Raw genomic sequence first — 24,560 nt, 5'->3', positions numbered from 1 at the left:
GTAAACATAAATAAAGGTTGAAAGCAACCGAATATGGACAACTTCAAAACAGAAATTTTAGGAAGTGTCACTACCAAAGTAAGAGACTTAGACAGACTGGAGCTGGGCTAAAATTTCCAGTATTACCATAGAAATATATCGGTTGAGGCCCTTTGATCTGTTGTGGATTGACATTGCCTAGATACCTGGTACCCACCAAAGCCACCCTATCACTTCCCTCCTCAGCTGGACAGAGGAGAGAAAATATAACAAAAAGCTTGTGGTTGAGGTAAGGATGGGGAGAGATCGCTTACTAATTATCATCACAGGCAAAACAGACTCAACTTGGGGAAACCAGTTTTATTATCAATCAAACCACAGAAAGGCAATGACAAATAAAATCAAATCGTAAAACATCTTTCCCCACCTCTCCCGTCACCCAAAGTTGAACTTCACTCCCAGTTTTCTCTACCTCCTCCCTGCAGTGGTACAGCAGGACAAGGAACACAGGTTGCAGTCAGTACATCGCACTTTGTCTCTGCTGGTCCTGCCTCCTCAAGGGGAGGACTCCTCACACTCCGCACTTGCTCCAGCATGGGCTCTTCTCACAGGTCTACGGGTCCTGCCAGTGCCTGTGCATTGTGGGCTTTCTGCAGCCGTCACAGCCTTCCTCAGGCATTCACCTGCAGTGGGTGGGGGTCTTCAGGGGTCTGCAGGTGGGTCTCTGCACCTCCATGGTCCCACATGAGGACAGCTGTCTGACCATGTCAGCACCACGGGCTCCAGTCCCTCGAGCACCTCCTCCCTCTCCTCCACTGACCATGGTGTCTGCAGGGCTGCTCCTCTCACATGTTCTCTCTCTTTCTTCTGCTGCAATTGCACAACAACCTTTTTTTCCATTCTTAAATATGTTATCTTAGAGGCACTACCACTGTTGATAGATGAAGGGCTCAACCTTAGAGCCAGCTAGCATTGCCTCTATTGGACGTATAGGGAACTTTCTAAGAGCTTCTCACAGAAGCCACCCTTGTAGAGCCCCCCTCCCCCTTGTTACCAAAACCTTACCATGCAAACCAAACACATGATCAGTCGTAACTTTTTTAGGTGGCTGTTGCTTTGTTGGGCTGGTCTTGCCTCTGTTCCTGACCAACAGGCAGAAAAACAAGGAGTGAGGAAGAATGGGGCATGGGCAGTACCTATAGCAACTGCATGAAAATGAGGAAGAAAGCACATCTAAATATGAATAATTCCTTGGTTCAATGTGATGAGTTTTCTTTGCATTCACTGATGTAGCTTCAGTTTATCAAAAGTAAAGAAATTTTTCTAGTTTTTCAAGTACTTGTTTATGCATGTTGAAAATGACATGTAACAGACATATAAGTAAGAGAAATCTGATCTTTTGCATAAGACTGACATCAAGACCTTGTGTGCCATTTGTTGAGTTTCTCCCTTCACATACAGCAATGCAACATAATCAGTTTGGGGTTTACTTTGGCAGAAATAGCTATTCAGCAGTTGCTCTTGATATACTTCAAGGCCAGATGACACAGTCTGAAGGTCAAGTTCCGACTTCTTGAAGCCTAATTTATTCAAAAGGAGACTAAAGTACTAGACCTAGAAAATGGCCAAGCACTTTCTTCAATTGATGAAAAAACTGGGTTTTTTTCCCAAAGGATTTCTGCCCACAGAAGAGGATTATGAGCAGAGTAGGGCACTAAACACTGCCAATTTCCTTGGTTACTGTATGAAGAATGTTAGATGTTCAAAGAAAGCAAGAAGAAACTGAAAAAAAAAATATCAAAGATCTGTTCAAGAACTGAAGACACAGAGGACACAAAGTGCAACATTAATTGTACCACTAAACCTTGTCAAACTATACAAAGGACAAGTAATGGCCAAGTGCATGAAACCACTGAGATTTTAAAAAGACTTTTTAAAAGCTCTGTGCACTTACTACTCACCCTCTCCTGGGTACATACACACATACATCTCTATCTACCCTCCATGGCAACTATTCAGCATAGTGCTTTACATTTTAAATTTCAAGACCACTCATGATTTGTGTAAAAAATACTCTGGAAAATCTGATTTTTTGTAGAGACTGGAATCCCAAAGGATAGAAAAAACTCCCCTTCCCTGCCCACACCTGAACCATAGGGACTGCCAAAGTTAGTCACATTTTGATTTTATTTATACATGTGGGATCACTCTTGTACACAATAAAAAGAGTAGGAAGTTTCACTGGTTTCATGCTAGTCAAAGCAGGAACTATGACTGGTCAACCAATGGCTATACCAGAATCCACTTCTAGGTGCCTGCTTGAGTATAAGGAGTACATATTCAGTACAAATATTGGTCTAAAATTCTTTTCAAGAATAGTTTCAGATCTAGATTTATTTGGCTAACATCGTAAGAAAGGGGATGAGTGCTGCAAAACCTGACCTGAAGGAGGCTCTCTCAGTAGCTCTCTCTTAAACAGTCCCTGGACCTAACCAGACTTCTTCCACAATGACAGAAAATGCTGGTTTGCCACCCTCCTTCTTCCCTATCATCCATCATTAAGTCACTAGCTTCCCCTCATGCTCTGTCACAAGCAGGTAACTTAGTATCTGCAAGTACTGTACAACAGAAGACTGAATTTTGGGCAGTTTATTAATCTTTTCAGAACTAACATGAAAGTTGCATGGTCCCTCAAACAAGGATCTGAGGTAGATAATTGTAAAACTAGTTTCAAAAAGTTTTATGTATTAGAAGAAAGCAGGAATTCCAGATCTTCCCAAACAAACTCTGGCTATCCTAGCACATGTTAGATACACAAAGGTGGCAAAGATCTTTCTGTAAGCCTATATACTAAGTTGGCCTTCTAACAATCTTAAACATAAACTTCTTACAAAAAAATACACTACCATTCTTCTGAACTCAGTTTGGGTCTCTTCCCATTCCCATATACATTCCTCCTTCTCAATCTTCATCGACTCTTCTTCTGGCCCAAAAACTTTATTAAATTTGTAACAAACTCTCCAGATAAGGACGTAGCCTGTTGTGATGTTTTATGCTAGTAGTCTATGTCTAAGACATAATTGAGTACTGAATTTCTAGTTATGCCTATCATAATGATTTACCTGTGATTACCCCCATGACCTCTCAAATCTCAATAATTCATTAAAGAAAATATTCCATTTTGAATAAAGACTTGAAATTCAAAAATTTCACCTCAATCACCAGTTTTTCTGATCACTGCTCCTTAAGCCTTTAAAAGCCTTTAAAGCCCATCTCCCACTCTCTCCATCTCTAAAAAGCATCTCAGTGTCTTCAAAACTTTGCAGGATGCTGCCCTTATATTACTTAAGTATTACAGAACAAAGAATCCTAGAAAGGCTTGGGTTGGAAAGGACCTTCAAGATCACCTGGTTCCAAATCCCCCTGCCATGGGTAGGGACACCTTCCAGCAGACCAGATTGCTCAAAGCCCCATCCAACCCGGTGTTGGATTATATTATTCATAATTGTATTTCTTTTATTTCTATTACTGTATGAAAGACAAAAAGGGCACTGGTATTGTTTTTGCATTTTTAAATTACTATTTTTCAAACTGTCCTTATGAAGAGATGCTTCATACATGAATGCTTGGTCTGCATCCAGTAATTTTATAAAAGGTATCCATTTAATGACACCATTATCATGTCACTTAAAGTGCCTTATGTAAAATTCCTGGATTAGCACACTGACCTTTCATCTCAGGGATCCAAACACAAAACTGAAAAATTACTTTCATGCTCTTAGCCTTGCAGACAGACATTACTAATTCTCAGTACAATTCGGCTTAAGTGGCCATTTTTCCTTGGAGGAGGAGTAAGTGTTGATTAAAGTAGCATGTAATTTTGGAAAAATAGACAGAATAAAGATGCAAGAGCATCCTGAAATATGTATGCTTACACCAGTCCTAGATTTGAGCAATCTAAAATCCCATTGTCATTTTCTGATCAATATTTCTTCTATTTAAAAGACACTGCACAATCTCTTCAAGAATTGCTGGAAATTATTCAGCTGCAATACATACTGACTATGTACACAATGCCTTTTAGCCTCATCTGACCTAGTGTGCTATGAAGTTCTCAGCTGTTGTGGAAAAAAGTTACAGGTCTCTGTTTATACATCTTGTATACAACATCAGGTGCCTAAGACTTCTACTTACCATGCAACCAATCTAACAGACTTGTGAGTGTTTATATTGAAGAAATCTTTGGTCTTTGACTGTAAAACAATGTCTTGAATGTATTATAACCTTTCAAATCTAATTTTTTAAATTAGATTTTTGGAGCACAAAGTTACTCATCCAAAAGATAAAAAACATTTACTCTGAGTTGGATTAAGTAGATGTCTTCTCTATACATACTACAAATCTGGTTGTGATAACACTCAATATACATAATTCCCCATGCTCATTAGGCATGTGATTTTCCCATCTGTATTACAAGACCCCTTGGAACCTAAACAAGGCCCAGTAGTTTTAGTTAAAAATATATTACTTAAGAATAAAACACGTCAACTGTGATAAGTACTTCACATCAGACTTTAAAAGAGAAGGTATAAAATAACTTTGGACAAAGTACATTAGACATTCTGAAAGAAAATGAGAAAACCTAAGTGTTCAAGAAGTTGGCAGAACACATTGGGATTAGCACATTGACAATGCAAAAATTTACCTTTTCTGAGATGGAAAAAGACTTGCAATTTTTGCAGTACTGTGATTCAACTAGACTTCTACACAATTACCTATTCCATGAGTTTAAGAAATAATTATTTGTAATGACTGATACTCTAAAACAATTAATACTCTAAAACAATCAATACTCTAAAACAATCAATACTCTAAAACAATCTAAAACAATTGATACTGAAACAATATTTCATGAGCTAATGTTTAAGTTTGTCTTGACTATGCAGTGTTAATGTAAAAATCCTACTTTCCAGGTCCTTCAAGTGCAACAAAAAGTAGAAATTACACCACGTTAAGCCAAAGGTTCTAATGCCCATGAGAAACATGAAGAAATTTACAACATATGTTGCTCCTTATCAGCATGGCTCTTTCCTGCCTACCTTCCTGCCGTCCCTTCCTCCAGTATTCTACTTCTAGAAATTCAGGTATTTCTACAGAAATAACAAAGCCCCTTTTGTAGAGGGAAAAGATACTTCCCGAAGAAATTCTACATGCATAGATACACCCATCACAAGCCTTAACAAACCTATTAAACTTGGCACACAGTGAGACCTCAGTGAGGACACATATCTTCAAGAATTTTTTGAAACAGCGTGCAACCCAATAGCTACCCACCTAAGGCAACACCCTATGCTGCTTCCTCCTAATGCTTCCATTAATTTTATTTTGGGCTTACAAAGTGCATAGATAGAGAAGTAAAACCAATAAGTGTTGGCAGCTAATTTGGTAACAGCATGAAAAAGAAAATGAGAGAGAATGTGCAGGAAATTATCTTACTGTGAATTTGTCAAAAAACTCTTGTATTTTCTCAGAGAATGATTATCTTCCAACATAAAAAAAAAAAAAAAAAAAAAAAAAAAAAAAAATCAATCCATTGAAATACACACTAGAGTTAAAACTGAGTTTCCCAGCCTTCTGAATGCTAGATTGAGCAAAGTTACACCTCTCCCCTCCCACACAGCACCAAGTACTGATGTGTGCATACCAGAGGAGTCTAACACAACTACACACTGCATGAACAAAGACCTTCCTCTCCTAATATACAATTAACAAAGCCCAGAGAAAAATAAAATAACTATGACAGCTGAAGATTTGAGTTCTGAAGGGGTGTGATAGAGGGAGGAAGAAAGGACTAGGAGGTAACCACAAGATTGAGAGGATGAGAGCTGAGAAGTTAAACCACAATTTTTAAAGGAGAATTTTTGAGAAGTGTTAACAGAAATACTGCAAATTTTTAGGTAACACTATGTAACTGCACACCTTGCATATTATCTAAAAATACCAGAAAAATAGTATATTATCATGCTAGTAAGACAGCAGCACGATCTAATCTGTACCCATCAATCTCAATAAAACTGGATGTTCACAGGCTCCTCCTCCAACTCAAACCATGAAATAATATAAACGAATACAATATATCCCAAATCAACAAAAGCTATGTGTTTCTATACTACTTTAGACCCACAGGACTAATGCCATAAATATATGCTGCATTCCACGTAAACTGCTCATGAGAACCATTTAATACTGTAGTAATACTTCAGTGAACTTTATTTTTCACAGTGCTAGTACATTAAAAGCCACTGAGTAATAGAAGAGTCTATTAACAATGAGTTAAGCACATTATGCAGCAATGAAGTTTTGAAAAATATCTACCCATTTACAAAATAAATCAAACTAATTATTAACTTACAGCTTGTTTGAAATAACTTCTCATAAGTTAATATATCTGGCTCAGCAGAGAGTCATATTTCTGTACTTCATTTATGTGTGTATTTTTAACTTCACAGATACCCCCAACGCATTGAGTTACACTAGGCAATCCTAGTGCAAATAAGATGTAATCATTTTGCACTGCTTACACTTTTTACTGAGATAACAAAAAAAAAAAAAAAAAAAAAGAGCAAGCTACAATGGCTATGGAAAAACACTGTACCGTGTCACCCTGGTTCCCAAAATACATGATGGGGCATCCACTATTATGGCATTAGGCAGAAAAGGTCAGGAATAAGCACATTGTGTTTAAGGCTGATGCAAAACCTGTGGAAGCAGACTCCAGTAATCCTCTGTTAGAAAGAGTATTGTAGCCTTCAATAGAAGTGTATTTTAAAGCAATCATGACACTTTAAAAACTACATTAATCTGTAAGAAAAATAATTTCCTGAACAAAGTACAGAATTATAGTAACAGAGAAATGAGCATCAGTAAAAAAAAATCAATTATGGACACACATATATTTATAAGCAAACATATTTCACATAATGAAATCAAAAATTTCTACATTTAGCAGAAAAGAAAAATTAATATTACACCAGAGATTTTTTTTTAAAGTGAAAATATAAACATAGCCATGTTTAAACATTGTTATCAACCCATACTAACATCAGAATTAAAAGACTGATTTAAATGCCATACCCTTTTCTGCAGATTTATTGGCATAACTGCAGGCAATGTTACTCTTCTGGAAGATAAACTCATGTCTGCTTTTCACAGAACTTGCCAACCTTCATCCAGGTGATAACACAAAGCAGAACAAAGTAGTTAGCAATATTTCTTGAAACCTAATTCCTCATAACCTAAATATTGGAGAGTCAGCACAAAGAAAAGACTAAGGCTCTAGTAAATGTCATTCCATTTATGCGAATTCAGTCCTACTCAAAGCCAATGACAGAACACACTGGGGTAGGACAAACCAGAAATCAACCAACCAAAGAGCTTGAAAACTTGTGTTCTGTCCTTGGAAGTGCCCACATTATCTCTGGCTACAAAAATAAGCAGAACAACATGCATTTTTATCACCCAGAGCTTTGTCTTTACTGTCAAAACAAAACCAAATCATTAAAGACTGCATACTAACACTTCTTACAGTCTTGGGGTTTTTTTCTCTGGCTTTTTCCAGGGAAACAAAATATTCTTCAGCACTTCTGATCTTAGAGTTTCAGAAAAGTAACTGAGCATAAGAATAGATTTACTGAATCCATGGAGTTTAATTATATGATTCTTAACTACCTTTATTCACAGCAGAAGCAAAACACCCCTTTTACATTAAGTCATGCAGTTACTACCTTTCCAATGCCACCAAGGCCTGAAAAAGTGGCACAAAAAGTGTTACAATGAGTGAAATTAAAGACTGTTTTATGAACCTAAGGTTTTAATCACCCACATTCACATAATTGTTTTATGTATCAAATATCAAATAACAAATCTGTTTCACTAATATGGTTTGACAAAGGAAATCTGGGGATTTTCTTTCCTTCTTTGTCAAAAAAGGTAACATATTGTATTGCTTAAATGAAAAGGGAAGCTATAATCTTTTTTTAAAGGTCTCATAATGCACTTAATAACAGGGGTTTTTTTCTGCTTTTATGCAGCATGACTAAGCAATACTGCTGTTGTAAACCAAATTATTAAACATATGTTAGAACTGTGATATTGAGTATTTCTTCTGTAACTCTTGACCAAGCAGTTCTCGTCAGAAACATTGTTTATCATAGCTGAAGACTGCAGATATTTTTTTAAAAATTACCTGTATTAAGTATTCACAGCATCTTGAACAATAAATAACGTGTCAGATATGCAGGCTACTGTATTTCATAGGCAATCACTGCAAATATATTACTGACCATACATCTGATGTATAGGTCCTAGAAGTGTTCAGGACTGGTTTGGTAAATATTACAATAATCCATACTAAATTTCACTAGATCATACTTATAGTATTTTTCTCCCTCAGTAACTGGAAAGGAGCACATTCTGTATTAATCCCCAAGTATCTAAAAGAATTCCCAAAGCATCTCATCTCCAAGAAATGGTAAAAATGACAAGTTAAAAATAAGCAATTTTATTTCATGTGATTTTCTGTTTTGAGAGTTTACCAGGTGGCAAATACATAGCAAGTTCTCTGGCACCAGAGAGATACTTCAGAATCTATGGATTCAAAGTATCTCTTTTCATGCTAAATCACTTTCCTCAAATCCTAAAATCAGTAGTGCTGAAGTAAGTTCTGTTGATGAACAAGAGGAGCAAACACCATAAATACAAAAAATAAAGCTCCCTCCAAAAACTAAAACCTGCATTGCACTGGCATTTTACCAGCAGCTCTCAAATAGTAATAAAATACTGCCAAGGAATCGGAAGTAAAGATAAATATTTTCCTAAAATTTCAAAACCTGTTGTCCTTGATTGAGACACACAGGATGGAAAAAAACTGATATGAAACTGATGCCAAGTCACAAAGAGAATTTCTTTAGAGACGGACATTTGATCCTCATTGTTAGCTTTAAAACAAGAGCTTCTAATAAAACCATAAACTAATTAAAATACAGCATTATTATTAAATAGCCCATTTCCTCGCCTCGTAATAAAGGGTCACGTTTAACTTTGACTCCTTTCACATTCAGTTTATAGCAGTAAGAGATACATAGCAACTAATCTTTTACGTTTAAGGTATTTATTTCATTTTATTTTTGTCTAACTCCATCCAGTCCAAAATCTTTATGATTGTTTTATAAAATAAAAAAGTATTTCTGAGATCAAGTGTTAATTATGTAACATTTGGAATTAACATCCTTTTCTACTAGAGATAGCTATGATAAATGTCAAGTGTTTGCAATTAGGTTTTTACCTTTCAGGCACCAAGTTTTTATTTCCTGTGGGAGCATGTTTTCAAAATTCTATAATATAGCTCCAAAATTTTGCTGTAAGAATCATAAAAAACCTGTGGTATGAGAGCCCAATCCCACAGGCATTTTACTTGAGTATTAGACATGCTTACATTTGCAGCACCAAAACAAAAAACTCCCTCTATTCTTTTTCCCTTGGATCTTATGAAAAAATGTTTGGGTAATAGTGACTGTAGAACTTGCAGCACTGCATTAGCGACTTTACCAGGAAAGAAACAAAAATAACCCAAGCCATTTTTCCTTACCCCTGGGTACTCAAGGTCCCTGGCTCTTGAAAGCATGTGCAGCTTTTTGCTCTATGAATAAAATTGACCCATTTGTCTGCAAGGTGAAGCAAAGACTCATTTTCTTCAGTGAAATTATCTGTATTGCATCTTTTCCAACCAGATGAAGAGACCAGACCCATTCAGAAAGTAACCAAAACCTTAAAGTGTTGCATTTGACTTGGTAATGAAAATCCAATAGTCAAATCATGATTAGGTTTTAAATAAAAATATTACAGTAATTTATGTATACTAGGGAAAGTAAACATGGTTGCACTCAAGAGCACTAAAAATAACATTAAGGAATATTTTCTTATGCTAAATTTCACAAACACACATTTAAGAAAATAAATTGAAAAAAACCACAACTTCTATGTGAAAGCCTTGCAGAATCACTACATCATGTGAAAGTCAAGAGGAGTTCTGTTGATAAATGTGAGATACAGAAAGGCTTTGAAACCCAATTATGCCTTCAGGGAAACATATATAACATAACCACTTTTTTTTTTTTTTTTTTTTCCTATAGATAAAAGATTTCATTTGTCCATGGCAGGTCTGCAAGGAATTTTGCTGTTGCTGGTGGACAGGAAGGAAATCAGATCCAGCTCACTTGCTTGAGAGCTCTGTGAAATGACTATGTTTATGCAGCTTTTCACTCCTATTTTTGTCACTAAGCTACCAGATACAGTTGTGAAAACATTGTGCAGATACTTTTTAGATACTTCAAAATATAAACCACTTCTACTTCTTGCCACTTAAGAAAGCATGACTAAATGGAGTGGGCAAGAATTGAAATGCCCTTAGTAAATTAGTAACTCCAATAAGGGTTTTATAACAACATATGGAATAGAGATATCCTGCTAGAAGAGGAAGGTCAGTGATGTCCTTAAGGCACTGAATATGGAGTCACAAGAGCTGATCTATTCCTAGCTCTGCCAGATATAATGCAGGAATGTGAGCATTTATAGGTAACAAGAGCAAATCAGACTCAGCATTTGCTTCTGTAAGTGAAAAATAGAATCTAAATAATATAAATCCAGTAAGGTTTATAAAAAAATTTGATGCTATTTTTTGTACTTGTCTTTGAGCTAAGGCAGAAGTTTATTGCACAAGACCAAAATAAGGTAAGTTATTTGTGGTGCCATTTGCCCTTCCTTGTGAGAGTGCTCCTGTCTGCCTGGCACAGTCACTTTGTGTCTTTACCAGAAGAGCCCTTTAATATGTGACCATAGCAACACACAGAGGGTGTTTTTTTGCACAGGTACATTTACATACACTTGACAAATAACTACTTACTTTAAAACAACCCCACAAAAGAGAGGTTTCAAAGTGATTGAGTTGTTTTTCTACTCATATAGTCCCTTACACAAAGAAAACTAATAGGTCTTAGTCTTCACACAGGGCATACAGTACACCCTCTTGGAGGGTCAATAAGGACTGGTGCAGATGCAGTTGCACTAGAACAGACTGTATTACCTGTAAAGCAACACAGACATTACAATGTACCTAGGAAATTCACAAAGAAGTTTGAGCCACAAGGAACATAATGCAGTTTTCCATCCTTGCCAATTTTCCTCACAGACTAGGGGGATCTTAGTGTTGTTACACATGCTCCTTGCAAAGCTTTTTCAGCTGCCTATTTTTGTAATCAATAGAGTCAAGCCTGATAGAAAAGCACACTGATGAAATTCTGTCAGCTGAGTTATTTAAGAAAACCCTCATATTGCATGGGCTTCCCTCTCACTACACAGCAGAAAATTCTAGCAATTATGAGAACAAATTCTTGCAAACTTCCAGCCTCTTTCTCAACAGCTGATACTATTGCTGTGCCATTATCAAGAGCTTGCAGCTGTTCATAAACACCAAGTCTTAATGTAATCAGTAACAGGAGTTATCATAACATAACTAATATTAAAAGGCTATTTATAGCCCAAGAATGCAGTAATTGAAAAATCCCATTCTGATCACAGGACAATCTAGTGTATATTGATTTCCTGTGGATATAATATCAAGTGAAGAAGCTAAAAGACAGACCTACCAGTATGCAGTATAAGCATATCAGAAACAGGCAGGAACACCTCATCAGTATCCTAATTAGAAGCACAGGCACACCTCTAAGATAACCGATATATGTTTCTCTCTTGAGACTTAAGTATTAACTATCATGTACACTATTGGGCTAAAATATGAGCTGATTAGCTGCAAATGAATGTTCTGTGACTGAAACAGGAGAAAAGCAACTTCACATTGTTACTAGAGCAGAGGTCTAATTTCCTCTCTCTCTTAATTTCTCCTCCCACAACCGTCCTTCTTCAAATATTTTTGTTGGCCTGATTAGCATTTTTTTATAAGTCTTCCCATTTGAGGTGACTCCTGTCAGGACTATAACATGAGAGGCATGCTTAAATACTCTGTCTTGAAAGTCTCTCTTTCTGTTCATTCCCAAATCAAAAGCAGCCATAAAAATGTGAATGCCTGTAGAAGTGGCAGCTTGAAATATGCTGCAAACAAACATGGAGAACATGGGCATTGGTCAACTGTTATCTCGCACTTATCACCATTGCATTTCACCACTTGCTAGAGATACAAGCACCATCTTGTTAATAGGAATAACCAACTGCTAGAAAAGTTTGGAAACTCTGAGCCCTGAAATCCCCAGCTGGAAGCTGTATCAGTTACTGCCTCTGCACACACACAAAAAGCACTCAGCACAAATTGTCCATACCAGCATGCCCTTCCACTGCCTGGCCATCGGCGTTCCTGCAATACAAGCACCAACAGAACAACTACTATCCCAAACATACTCATCTAAGTGATCTGCAGATGTTAAGACACAGATATAAGTTGTCCTCTACTACACAGTGTGGTAAGAAAGGTGAGAGACCTCAGGTTATTGTCAGTTTCTATACATTTTCTTAGGCAAAGGAAACTGAAAGGAGAGAGTGAAGCATGATATCAGCAGGCACCTTAAAAAATGAGGAGTCATTTTCCTGTCCTAACAGTGATATCTCCAACTGATCCAGTTTTCATTACAGGAACTTTAGCTTGATCTCTTAATTACACTGGCACAAGCATAAAGATTACCACTGCAAAGACTTAAAAAGAGCAAGAAGCAAAAATGATGGGGGAATAACCCTACTGTATTAGTGACTCTGGAATTATCATGCGAAAGAACAAGTCTTCAGTTATCTATTGTAAATAGATACAAGAAAATATAAATCTATAAAGAGTTTTAAATTATTTTATCAATCACAATTCAATACTATTCTACATGGATGATCAAGTTAATTCTACCTGGTAAAAAATGACCAGTGGTGTTTATATGGAGGCATGGGGTTTTTTTATATAAAATTGAAATTATTGTGTCAACATCTTTGCTCAAAAGTAGGACGGGAATATCCCTCTGTTTGTTTCTATAGTTCTCAAGCTCTTATTTGGAAAGATAATAACTCTCAGAACATCACAAACACAGCAATCCAAGGATACGCTAAAAAATGCGCCAGAACTCCTGGTAAAAACTGATCTGAATTTGAGCTCCATTCTTCAGTTAACGCCCCAACACTAGAATAACAAAGTTTTATAATGACAAAATCATGAAAATTCAATCATCTTACACACTTTTTAATAGTGTAAAATGTATGGTAAAGTACCTTGTATTTTCTCCTGTTGCACATCTTTTCATTCAAAAGGGGTTGTACACCGTTATTAAGAATAAACTTTACTAAACCTGTAGCATTGAAGTAATTTAGCTATTAATCATTGACTACCCTAGTCTTATTCAGTGCAACTATAAACTGTTTGTGATATAAAAAGAGCAGTAGCTGATATAACACAGATATTTAAAATACTGGGCAATGACACAACAGAAGTAGACCAGAGCAGAACTACAGAAGTTCTATAAGACCAGAAAAGAACATTGAGAAAAAACAAGATAGAGAAAAAAACCCCACAGAAAATACTTAAGACTTGATCTAATTTTGTGCGTATTACTAAACGCTGTTCTGATTAATCTAGACTGTGTGTCCCAGGAAGTCAGAGGAGAATGTGTATCTGTTCTGGTCAAAGACAGTTCAGACAATGGTCTGTAAAAGGAAGATTCCAATATGTTCTGCTGTTACAATACTGACCTCCTGCATCCCCTCCTTACCACACCATCACTTACTAACAACGCCAGCAATGAGAAGAAACCTTGAAAAAGATCTGTCAACAAAATATTTCTTTGATCATGGATTTCTCTATGGCAGGTATAGAGTGGCTACAAAATGACCCAAACTTTTCAATTCTCCTATCTAACCCTAAATAAAAGCATACATCCCTGGGAGCAATTATAAATAAAAACTGTGTTAGTATCTATCATATCTCATTTCCTTCTGAAGATTATGAGGATTCAAGCTCCATTCATGAGAGTTTAATCTTTTAATGTCAAATTCAATAGAACAATTATCAAAAGTGACTCAGCAGCATTAGAGGTTCCCTGCAGTTTCACCAGGCTTTAACTGACAAGTCTCTTGTATATTCAAAGAAGTTGACACTGCTTTTATCATCATCTGCTCTAGACACTCTGTAATGACACAGAGACACCACAGGGCCAAAATGCCAGGCAGTCAACACAGGATTCAAGAGATAAGTATTAAAGGTTTACTTTTTGGAAGAATCAAGGTTTCCAAATTTACAAAGGTTTTTCTAGACAAGTTATTAGATTTACTGCAACATCGCAGAGGTTTCTTGTTCAAAATAGAACTTCCCAAATAGCACAGAAGAGGCAGTTTCTTGTACTGAGAAAACTGGCCTAAAAGAAAATATAAGAAATTTCAGGTTTGACTTTTAGGCTGATTAATCCAAAACTATCAAAATCCAAAGGACTGTTAAAACCATTCCAATCTGACAAACATTGGCAATATGTCTACCAAAATCTTTGACAGTATTGATGATTTTTTTTTTATTTTATATAAGTAAAAACTGAAAAACTTAACGCCTAACACCTTCCTGAGGTTACCAAATTAAGCAACAAGCTTGCAGAGGCAAAAAAGACATGTTATTTTTGTGAAGTTAAAATGTTTACAGTCTTAATGTTTCTTTGGGTTGCTTTTGGACAGCAACAAAGTGAAAGAAAACAATGAGGGTTGATGTGAAGTTTGACAGCAACTAATTTCAATGTAAAGAGGATAAAGTAAAATACAAAAAGAAACAAACAGGTGATTATTCTGAAGTTTCCTCAGGCTGATGTATCAGACAGCTTGTGATAGGGCATCTAGAGTATAAATCAGCAATATTCCTGATTGCTAAAACAAGAAATTGTTCAACCTTGCCTCCTGATTTTTACCCATGCAGACAAGTGACTTTCTGTCCCAGTGTTAAGATGACTAGTCAAAGTACAAAGGTACCTGCATTAAAACATCAAGTTTTAACAGGGCTCTAAAGAATTCCAATCTAAAGTAATATCAATAGATCTTTCTTTTGTGGGCAGGTACAACCATATAAATGAAGAACAGAGCACAGGAACTGGAGCCGACCACCAAAAGAAACATCAGAAAGAGGAATCCAACTGAATCCTTTTTTCAATCCTTACATTAGAGACTTCATTGAGCTCTTTAATTTGGTTCTGTAAAAAAATGTTTTTACTGTTAATCTATAAACTGGTTGGAAGGACTTTTCCCCTTCCCTTCTGACTTCTTTGTGTTATTTCTTGTGTTATTTAAGGGTAAGACATGAGAAAAACCGATATATGTTTAGAGGCTGTAAAGAAGAAAAGATCTGAGAACTTGTAAAGGAGGACATGCGTAATTGTCTCCAGCTTGGAAGGAAATCTGGAAGTAAACACACAGACTGGAATTACAGAGTAAATTCAAGTAATGCCTCTTTTGGTTGGAAAAGATGTCTCAACCCTTGGAAATTGATTAGAAATTTATGAATCATTGCATTTAAAAAAAAATCTTTTTGTTTTTTGTGTTGTTTTAAAGTCAAGAGTAAACAGATATTTCAGCCAAAAAATCTGTCATGAAAACGTTTAAATACCAAAGACTTAGCCCTACATGTCTGCTAGTAGAATTATATGCAGTTTTGAAGAATAAGGCTCCAAGCACATACATTAGAAGACCCTGAACTATAGCTGTAAAAAAATACTACAACAGTCAATGCTCAATATTATTCATAAACTTGGAACAGCAAAAGATAAAAAGATCTACTCTTTAACATAAAGTTCCTGTTAGCTTTTCTTCGTCAAAGAGCTTTACATGAAAACCTTTATGAATACAAAAAGCAAAGTCAATTCTACTACTATCACATGTATTTGAGGTCTCTATACACTGATTTCCTGGAAAGAACATTGTGGGAGTGTATTTGGATCCTACGTGATAAAAATATCTACTTGTTTAGAACTCTTTTGTCAAGAAAGACAAAAGAGGCAAGGTAAATTTCAGATTTTCTTCACCTTGAGATTTACTTGAGTTTATTTTTGCACTTCTAATTTAATTTAAAGAAACAAGGTACTAATTACCTTGAACTACTTTTGTCATGAAACACTTTTTGGCTTATCCTTGAGCAGGGCAAGAACTGTCACTGCAGTGCAAATATTCAGGTCTTGTTTGCTGAAAGCATTTAAAACTAAGCTTCCATAAAGGTACAATAACCTCTTCTTAGTTCATTTGACCAAAGACAATGAGAACAGAACAAGTTTTTTTTACAATTCATATTTTTCCCTACTAATAATTAAAGACAGAACTGCAGTGGTTTATATCTTCAGTTCCTTGTAATTTCTTACAGAACACGTGCTCTGAGACTCTAGATTTTCCATACAAGCTCATGAATTCCACCTAATAGCAGCAGGTGCTTGATTCTTCAGAAGAAGGCAACATTTCCCACCATACACCAAACTGACCACATTGTGTTGGACATGAGGGAAAAGGGTTTTTTTAGCCTATTCAAAGTCTTCCACCCTGAAACATGAAATTTAGTTTATCTGAATACATTTCATAGAATTGGCGAATCATGAGGTTTGGAAGATACCTTTATGATCATCCAGTCCAACTGTCAACCCAAGCACCACCGCTGTTAACCCCCAAACCACTAAACCCAGTACCAGATGCAGATGGCTCTGAAACGCCTCCAGGAACGGTGACTCCACTGCTTCCCTGGGCAACCTACTCTGATGCCTGACCACCCCAACAGTGAAAAAATTATTAAATTATCTAATCTGAATTTCCCCTGTCTCAGTTTAAGAACTTCCACTTGTTCTCTCACTGCGGGCATTGTGGAAGAGACCAGCCCCCATCTCACTCCAGTCTCCCTTCAGGGAGCTTAGAGAGCGGTGAGGTCCCTCCTGAGACTCCTGACTAAACCAACCCAGCTCCCTCAGCCACTCCTCACAAAACACATTCTCTACTACATTCGTGAGCCTTGTTGCCCTTCACTGGACACTCTCCCCTATCTCCATGTCCTTTTTTAAAGTGAGGAGCCCAGAAATGGACACAGCACTCAAGGTACGGCCTCACCAGTGCCAAGTACAGCCCCTTGGCCTGCAGGACCACTGTTCCTGATACAGGCCAGGATGCCCTTGACCTTCCTGGCCATCTGCTGTCAACCAGCACCCCAAGGACCTTTTCTGCTGGGCCACGTTCCAGTCACTCTGCCCCCAGCCTGCAGCACTCATGGGGTTGTTGTATCCCCAGTGTAGGACCCAGCAGTTGGTTGTGTTGAATCTCATGCCCCTGGTCTGGCCCATGGATCCAGCCTGCTCAGGTCCCTTCTCAGGGCCTTCCTGCCCTCCAGCAGATCAAAATCTGAGCCAGCTTCTCATGGTCTTTGAATTTGCTAAGGGTAGGCTCAATTCCCTCATTCAGATCATCAATAAAGATGTTAAGCAAGACTAGGCCCAACACTCCTCCCTGGGGGACACCTCCAACGACCAGACACCCACTGGATGCAGCAGCACAATTCACTCTCTGGGCCTGGCCCTGCAGACAGTTCTCAGCCCAGGGAAGAATGCACTTGTCCAAACTGTGGGCTGCCAGCTTTTCTGAATTTTTTAGTGAAAGGGTTGTTAAGCACTGGAACAGGCTGTCCAGGCAGAGTCACTATCCCTGGCAGCGTTCAAGAAACTAACACAGCACTTAGTGCTATGGTTAATTGAACATGGTGGTGTTCAAAGGTTGGACTCAACCATCTTGGAGGTCTTTTCCAAACTCACTGATTCTGTGATTCAAAGGTAAAACACAAAACTCTTCCAAACTGCAAAGGGGGAAAAGAGATGGGCAGCTGTGTTGGTGAGGCAGACCGAATAATGTTCAGAGACACAGACATACTACTTCCCAAGCACAGAGGCAAATCACTATCCTGCTACATGGCTTTTACCAATTTGCTTTTATAAACTTATTTTCAGTGAGTCAACCCCACAAACATGCTGTTCAAGCAGCATGTTCAACGTTTTGAGAGGCTGATGATAAAAGATCATCAGAAGACAGTAAGAATTTCAGCTTAGAAAAACAAGAATTCAAAATAATGTTAATTATCTATTTTGAAGTAGAAAGATTTCAGTTGTCACAGGTGCTGTGAATAAAAGAGCAGATATTCATGACAACTTCTTTCTTCTATAGAAGCAGAAATTTTTTTTGAGAGAAAAACAAGACAGAAGAGGCATATTTTTTTCCTCTTTTAGAAACACCCATTTTGATAATAGTTACCTACAAGACATAAGTAGAAATTCACTCTGCAATTTTTCTTCCCTATGCTTGAAATTAAAAGCACAGCAGAAAAAGAAACTAAATCGAAAGCAAGCAATCTAAAAGAAGAATCACTGAAAACATATGTAGATCAGAGAGGCAACAGAAAGAATTCTGGCAGCTGTCAACGCTATGCACAAAAAAAAAAATCTTAAAGAGTAGCTGGTTTCTCTTAAGAGTTAGTAAACTACCAAACTGAAACAGTAATATTCATGAAAATTTTGTATACGGATACATATTTGCACACAGAGATGCTATGAAGTTGACAAAATAAGGACAAGGGCAGGGGGTGACATTTCCAAGCACAGTTCCACAGTCACCTGTGGGAAGTCAAAGTCACAGCCAGTTCACTTCCCATTGCACACCTGCTTAGCATTTTCTCTCTTTTTAAACCTGAGTAATTTTATTAACCTATTAGAAGACTTCAACCTGAATTTCAAAGATAAGTTTAATTTGACAGTTTTCATTTGGCCTTAACATTAATAATTTTAGATTAAGAATCTAATAACAGTCATGCTGAGTCTGACAAACGGTCTGCTTGGCCTAGTGTCATTTTTCCTGCAGTGGCCATAAACAGACACCTAGGTGACAGAAACCACAGTCTTGTGAAAATGGCTCCACAAAAGTAACAGGAATAGTTCTCTCCATTTTTCTGGTAGCTGAAAAACACGTCAGGCCCTCCAACAGACACCAGCATTATGTTAGCTTGCTCCTGTTAGTTGTTCTTGTTCCTGCTTTTACCAGAAAGAGCACTACATTCTTAAATAAAAATTCAGGAGAAATGGAAGGACTGTGAGCAGAAGTCATCACAAAAAGTACACATGAAGCTTTATGAAGAAGCAGAAGTAAAGTCAGTGAAGATATGAAGTTCAACTTCTGGAAGACTGAAGGTAACACTTAACTGGTTTAACCAATCAAGCCTGTCAGTTATGTTAAATATGACTGGCCACAAAAGCAGTTGACCTTTGTGTGTTAAATCATGCTTTCCAGTTTCAAGTCCAAAGATTACCACAATGACTGCAATTTAGGTTTGCAACATGACTAATTTAAAATATCTTTTTAAGAATGTGATTTTTAGTCCTTTTGCTCTGAAAGACAACATTACCAATGCAGTGTTTTTCCTGCCTCTGCAGAGACAGCCAATGCTTCCACCTTGCCCAAGACGAGAAAATTCAAACAGTTTTATCCCACTGCATTAGCAACATTCAGATGCACACTGACCAGAAATGCTTCAGATTAGTATTGCTATTGTAGGAGAAGAACTAAAGACAATAAAAGTAGTCGAGAAAGACACCGTATCTCAGAGAGGGACACCATGGTGTACATGCAAAACAGGGCAAGATCAAATCAGTTTCCCAGACACATACATGTTTTTCACTGGAGAAGTGAGAAAAAGGTTCCCCCCCTTAAGGTGCTAGCCACAACTTGGCTAAAAAAGTCCTCTGGCAGGTGCACAGAAACAGCTGTGGCAGGTTAGCTTCAGAAAAGTTAATACAACTACGAGAAACTTCAACTTCCAGGCATAGTCTTCACATAAATCTAAAAACAGAATAACCAACAGCAGTTCAAGTTCTTACACCTCCAATATCATCCTTAAAACTGTTAAAACAGGGATCATGCAGACCACCAAAACAGAGAGTGTGAAGGAGGGAGTACTCTTAATCCCATAGATGTTCTTTGTCAGAACTCTTTCCAGTCTCAAGAAAAGAGAGAATGAGACAGGTAACCTTTCAAAGAGTGAAACTGATCTTTGACACGAGCAATCTCCATTAACTGGAAATTCTGTGTCTGAACAGCCCCCTCAGATCTTCTCCTGATTTACAGTTTAAGGTCTTTATGGAAATGTAGTAACATCAGCAATACAGATAAACACACATGCATATAACATATAGCCAGGTACACAGCATTTGCTCCTTCCCCATCAATTTAGGTTTTTTTCCATTATCCTGGCAAAATTGGAACTTCAGAAAAGCTGTTTGACTGTTAAAACCCTCTATTCTATAACACTGATGATGGTGATTGGAGGTGGGGAGGAAGGGAAAAAAGAAATTAACTTCTCATTTAAAGATATAAAGTACTGCCTGCCTGCCCCTGGTTCCACTTAAACTGAAAAATCTGCAGAGCACACATAAGAGTCTGAGAAAGAACAGTCATGTCTAAAGTCACAGTTTCCAAAACCTCATTTTCTACAATCATTGATGACCTACAGAGAAAATTTCACCAAATTACAGAAATATGGAGCACCTCTATTAGAAAAATAATGTAATAAGTAACCGAGCTTTTCCTCAAGCTTTCATTTAACCAATTCAGAAACTGTCAAATAACAATTTATAAATCTTACCTGCTTTTTTCTTGAAGTTGCCTTGGGCAACAGACTGGCTGACAAAACTGATGCAAACGGCGAGCAACACAGCTCAGGAAAAGGATTTGGAATCGATGGGTTCTCCAAAATACTGTCCCCTTTCTTTTTTCTCCTATTTCAACAGAATACATAATATCAAGCAATAATTGTAACAGCTGCTGTTAAAATTGCAATATCCAACTATAATACATGAACTACTAAGGCACTAATACCACGATGCTTCATGGTTGCAGCAAAAAGCTTTTTTTTTTTTTTTCTTTTTTTTTTTTTTTTTTAGTTATTTTATTTAATCAGTAGGCTGAATATATTAACATACAGTGCCTAGCACTACTTGAAAGCAATCCAAGTATTCAGCTCTGAATATGAAGTTGTTTGAATATGCGTAAGTCTTTGCAGAGTAAGAGCAGAGATATATTTATATTGGCTTCTAAGGACATTAGTAAATATTTTGTTGTCCCTGTGTTTATGCCATTCCTTGTGTACACATATTACAACAGTAGATGCATGTAACTTCTCAGCAAAACTTCCCAAGTATATCACAGCAGTATTTTAAACAAATGGAAACTTTTTTTTTAACCAGAATTGAATCAAACTGACTGACAAGAGAAAACAGTGCAAAGCAATCCGTTCATTTCTGCTTTCAGTTAGTTTTGTATTGGCATCTCTGAAGCTCCATCATAAAATAAATGTCTCAGTTGCTGCCGTCTGCTGAAACAGGATTGTGTCAGAAGTATCACCAGGCAGCATTTGCAGGAGTAGTGAAGGTAATCACTACTGTACTTGCCGAAGAGCTCATTATGCACTGGTTTAAAGTATCACATTAATAATGTGGTTGTTTAGACTGCTGTGTACATTACAGTGCAAGTTTTTCTCACATAAAATATTGAAGAGCACTTTGTCTACTTGATTTCGTATGAAAACCTGCACTCAAAGCACCTGATGTATTTGTATATGCCGACATATTATGAGTTTTCTACATGTGTGAGTTGATGCCTCCAAGCTTAACACTTCACTTTATTACCTTATTATCATTCCAGATTTCATATAGTCATTAATCCAAAGTGGGGAAAACCACTAGAATAAGGTAACAACACAGAATGAAGATACTTTACTTACTGAAAATCCTCACCAAAGTCATTCATTTGAAGTGATATTTTGCTTAAGGGGGAGCAAAAAAATCCTGTAATGCAGTATTTTAAGATGTTGCAAACTTCAGTCTACTAAAACTCATCAGATGCTTCACGAAAAACCCAGCTCATAGCTCCCTTTGCTAAGAATAGAGACCAATGCCTTTAAGAACAGCCTGAGGTAACAAACGGGGTGCACACCGCTGACAGCGGCACCGCTCCCGGTGAAGCGGTTTTATCTCACCAACACTCCGAGAAAGACACTGCAAGGATAAAGTAGCAGCTGGCTCATCCTGACAAGGCAGGCTCGGCACTGCCTGCTCCTTTCACCTCAAACTGAGAAACCTCAAAAATAAAAAGGGGGTGGGGGGTGGGACACACGCATCCGCAGCGGCGGAAAAGTGTCTGCAGGGCCGGGAAACAACTTTTGAGCTCCAGGGAAGCGCGGAGCGGTCCAGAGCCAGGCCGCCCCGCCGCTGCGCTTCGCCCCCTCCCCAGGCCGCCGCGCCCCGGCCCCGCCAGCCCCGCGTCCCGCCCGCAGGGCGCTGCCCGCCCCCCGACGGCAGCGGGCGGCCCTCGAGGCGGCGGCAGGGCGGCGGCGCCCGCCGGGCTCCGGCCTTACCTGTCGGGGGGCGAGGGCGGCGGGTCCCGCCCGGGGGGCCGGGGGGGCGGGCGCGGGGAGCCGCGGGGGCCGCCGCCAGCGGGCTCCGCCGCCAGCCCTGCGCCGGGCGCACCGGGCAGCGGGGCGGCCATCGGCGGCGGCGACGTCCTGGCGGGGCGGCACGGCGGCGAGCGGCCCCGGCGCTGCCGGGCGGAGGCTGCTCTCGCTCCCGCTGCGGAGGAGGGGGAGGCGACGGGGAGCGGGGGGAAGCGCCGCCCGGGCGGCACCGAGCGCCTTCCCCGGCACACGTGCGAGGGCGGCGGCGGGGGCGGGCGGCCGCCGGCTCCGCGCTGCGACGGGGAGGCAGCGCGGGGCGGGCGGGGGCCGAGCGGTGCCCTTCGGCTGCTCCGCCAGGCCGGGCGGCGGAGCGGGGCGGGCCCGGCAGGTGCGCGGGCCCGGGGCCCGAGGCCGCGGCGTGACCCGGTGGGGCCGTGGGCGGTGGGGCCCCGCGGAGCGGCCCCAGCTCTGGGCGCTGCCCGCCCCGGGCCTCGGCGCCTTCGCCCCAGTGGGGCACGGCGGGCGGCGCTGCCCCGGCACGGCCCGTGACCTCCCGCTCCGCGCTGGGCAGCGCGCTCCGGCCGCGCACCGCGGGACGGGCCTGACACGCCACTCCGCGCCTGGCAAATCATTAACTGTACTGACACATCCCTCTGTGCATGGGAATTTATGGATATGCTTTGGAGAAATAGGGAATGACCGAGGCCGGGGGCCAGAGCCGTGACCCTGTGCCCGAAAAGCGGCTCGTGAGGAGGCTGGGCTCGGGGCTGGGCCCAGCACCACGTCCGGCCACGGCCCGGAGCACAGCGGAGTGTGGCCAGGCTTTCCCTCGTGCCCAGGGCCGCTCCACAGCAGCCTGCTTCTGCTTGGCTTTGTGTACACAGATCCCTCTGTGGCAATTCCGTGCCTCTCCTTATCAGTTTTCATCCGATTTCAAAATAAAAAATACCCCGCTCTGCATGAAGAGCAGTTTAATGGCACCAAGCAGAGAGGGTAATGCTGTGTAAGCCAGTCCGTTCCACAGTCAAAAACTGAAAGCCCCCGGTGAAGAAACCCGCATGCAGAAACCTTCTGACTGCCCTTGGCATGGTCAGGGGCAGTAACTGAGATGCGAGACTGGTAAAAATAGAGAATGTTTTGAGGCAAATGCTTTGCTGTTTTCCTGAATCTGCTGAAAAAAATCATCACACACAATGCAAGATTTCAATTCTGGAGAAAGATTTTTGTGTCATAGAAGCAATACTCGGGAGTTTCATTTTGGCTGAGTCACAGATGATTTTGCAGGACATTCATTTTCAATGAAATGAAGGATTCCTTGTCCCCTGAACAGCTCATTCTGTTCAGCAGAAGTCGAGGTCTGAGTTGATTAAGTTCTTATATACAAAATCTGGCAAATATATCAGGAATTTTACACTGTCAGATAATTGACTGGATTTGTTCGTTGCTTGTCAACAGCTGTCCTTTCACAGAACTGCAAAGACCAGGCCACTGGGGTTTTTTGCCTAATTGTTCACAGGCATAACTGTGGCATGTTAAACCTCATTGTCTTCAGGAGAATAGAAGGCAGGCCAAGTGGTATAGGTGCTCTAGGTAGAAAACTGAGATTGGGAAGAAATGAAAACCTGGAAGTGGCAATTGTATAGTGATATTCATCTGCATGTAAAAAGTTCAGCCACAAAAAGAAAATATATTTTGACTTTTCACCTATTCTGTGCAACGTGTTACACAGCTGCGACCTGACATACATGGCGTGTTTTTGTGTCTTTGGCTTAGTCATGTAATTGTTTTAAAATGCCAGGCAAATAAAAACCACAATTAGAATGAATAATAGCAAATAAATTAAATACTTTCTTTTTCAAAATAACTTTGGTGGCAATGTAATTAGTCATGACAGCAACAATGTCACTTCTAGAAAAAAAATCAATAAAAATGTAATGCTATTATAATTTCATTTGCATGTTGTAAGAAACAAATTGACTTCATTTTTTTTTTTCTGTATCTCATGGTCTGTCCTGATGCTTGCTGCTGTCAGTGCTTTCTCTGGGAGTAGCAT

General features: G+C 39.3%; 1 protein-coding gene across 4 annotated transcripts in view; it reads right to left on the bottom strand.

Moving 5' to 3' along the window:
* The window catches only part of GRB14 (growth factor receptor bound protein 14), a gene marked incomplete at its 5' end in the record, with an annotated part of 60,153 nt that extends 37,551 nt beyond the window's left edge, over positions 1 to 22,602 (bottom strand). For 3 of the 4 annotated variants that reach the window (XR_014590497.1, XM_083864757.1, XM_083864756.1), the window contains 2 exons: positions 20,702 to 20,834; positions 21,839 to 21,879. Coding sequence is in view for 3 of the 4 variants with exons in the window: in XM_083864757.1 (XP_083720883.1) it covers positions 20,702 to 20,834; positions 21,839 to 21,864 (159 nt within the window). Of the gene's footprint in view, positions 1 to 20,701; positions 20,835 to 21,838; positions 21,880 to 22,471 lie in introns of those variants that run through there. The other variant, XM_083864755.1, reaches the window with a different exon arrangement.
* Between the last annotated feature and the right edge of the window lie 1,958 nt (positions 22,603 to 24,560).

Source organism: Zosterops lateralis (genome assembly GCF_965231275.1).
Source record: "Zosterops lateralis genome assembly, chromosome: 7".
Taxonomy (NCBI): domain Eukaryota; kingdom Metazoa; phylum Chordata; class Aves; order Passeriformes; family Zosteropidae; genus Zosterops; species Zosterops lateralis.
Note: the sequence above shows the minus strand (reverse complement) of the source record. Positions and strands in the feature narration are given on the sequence as shown.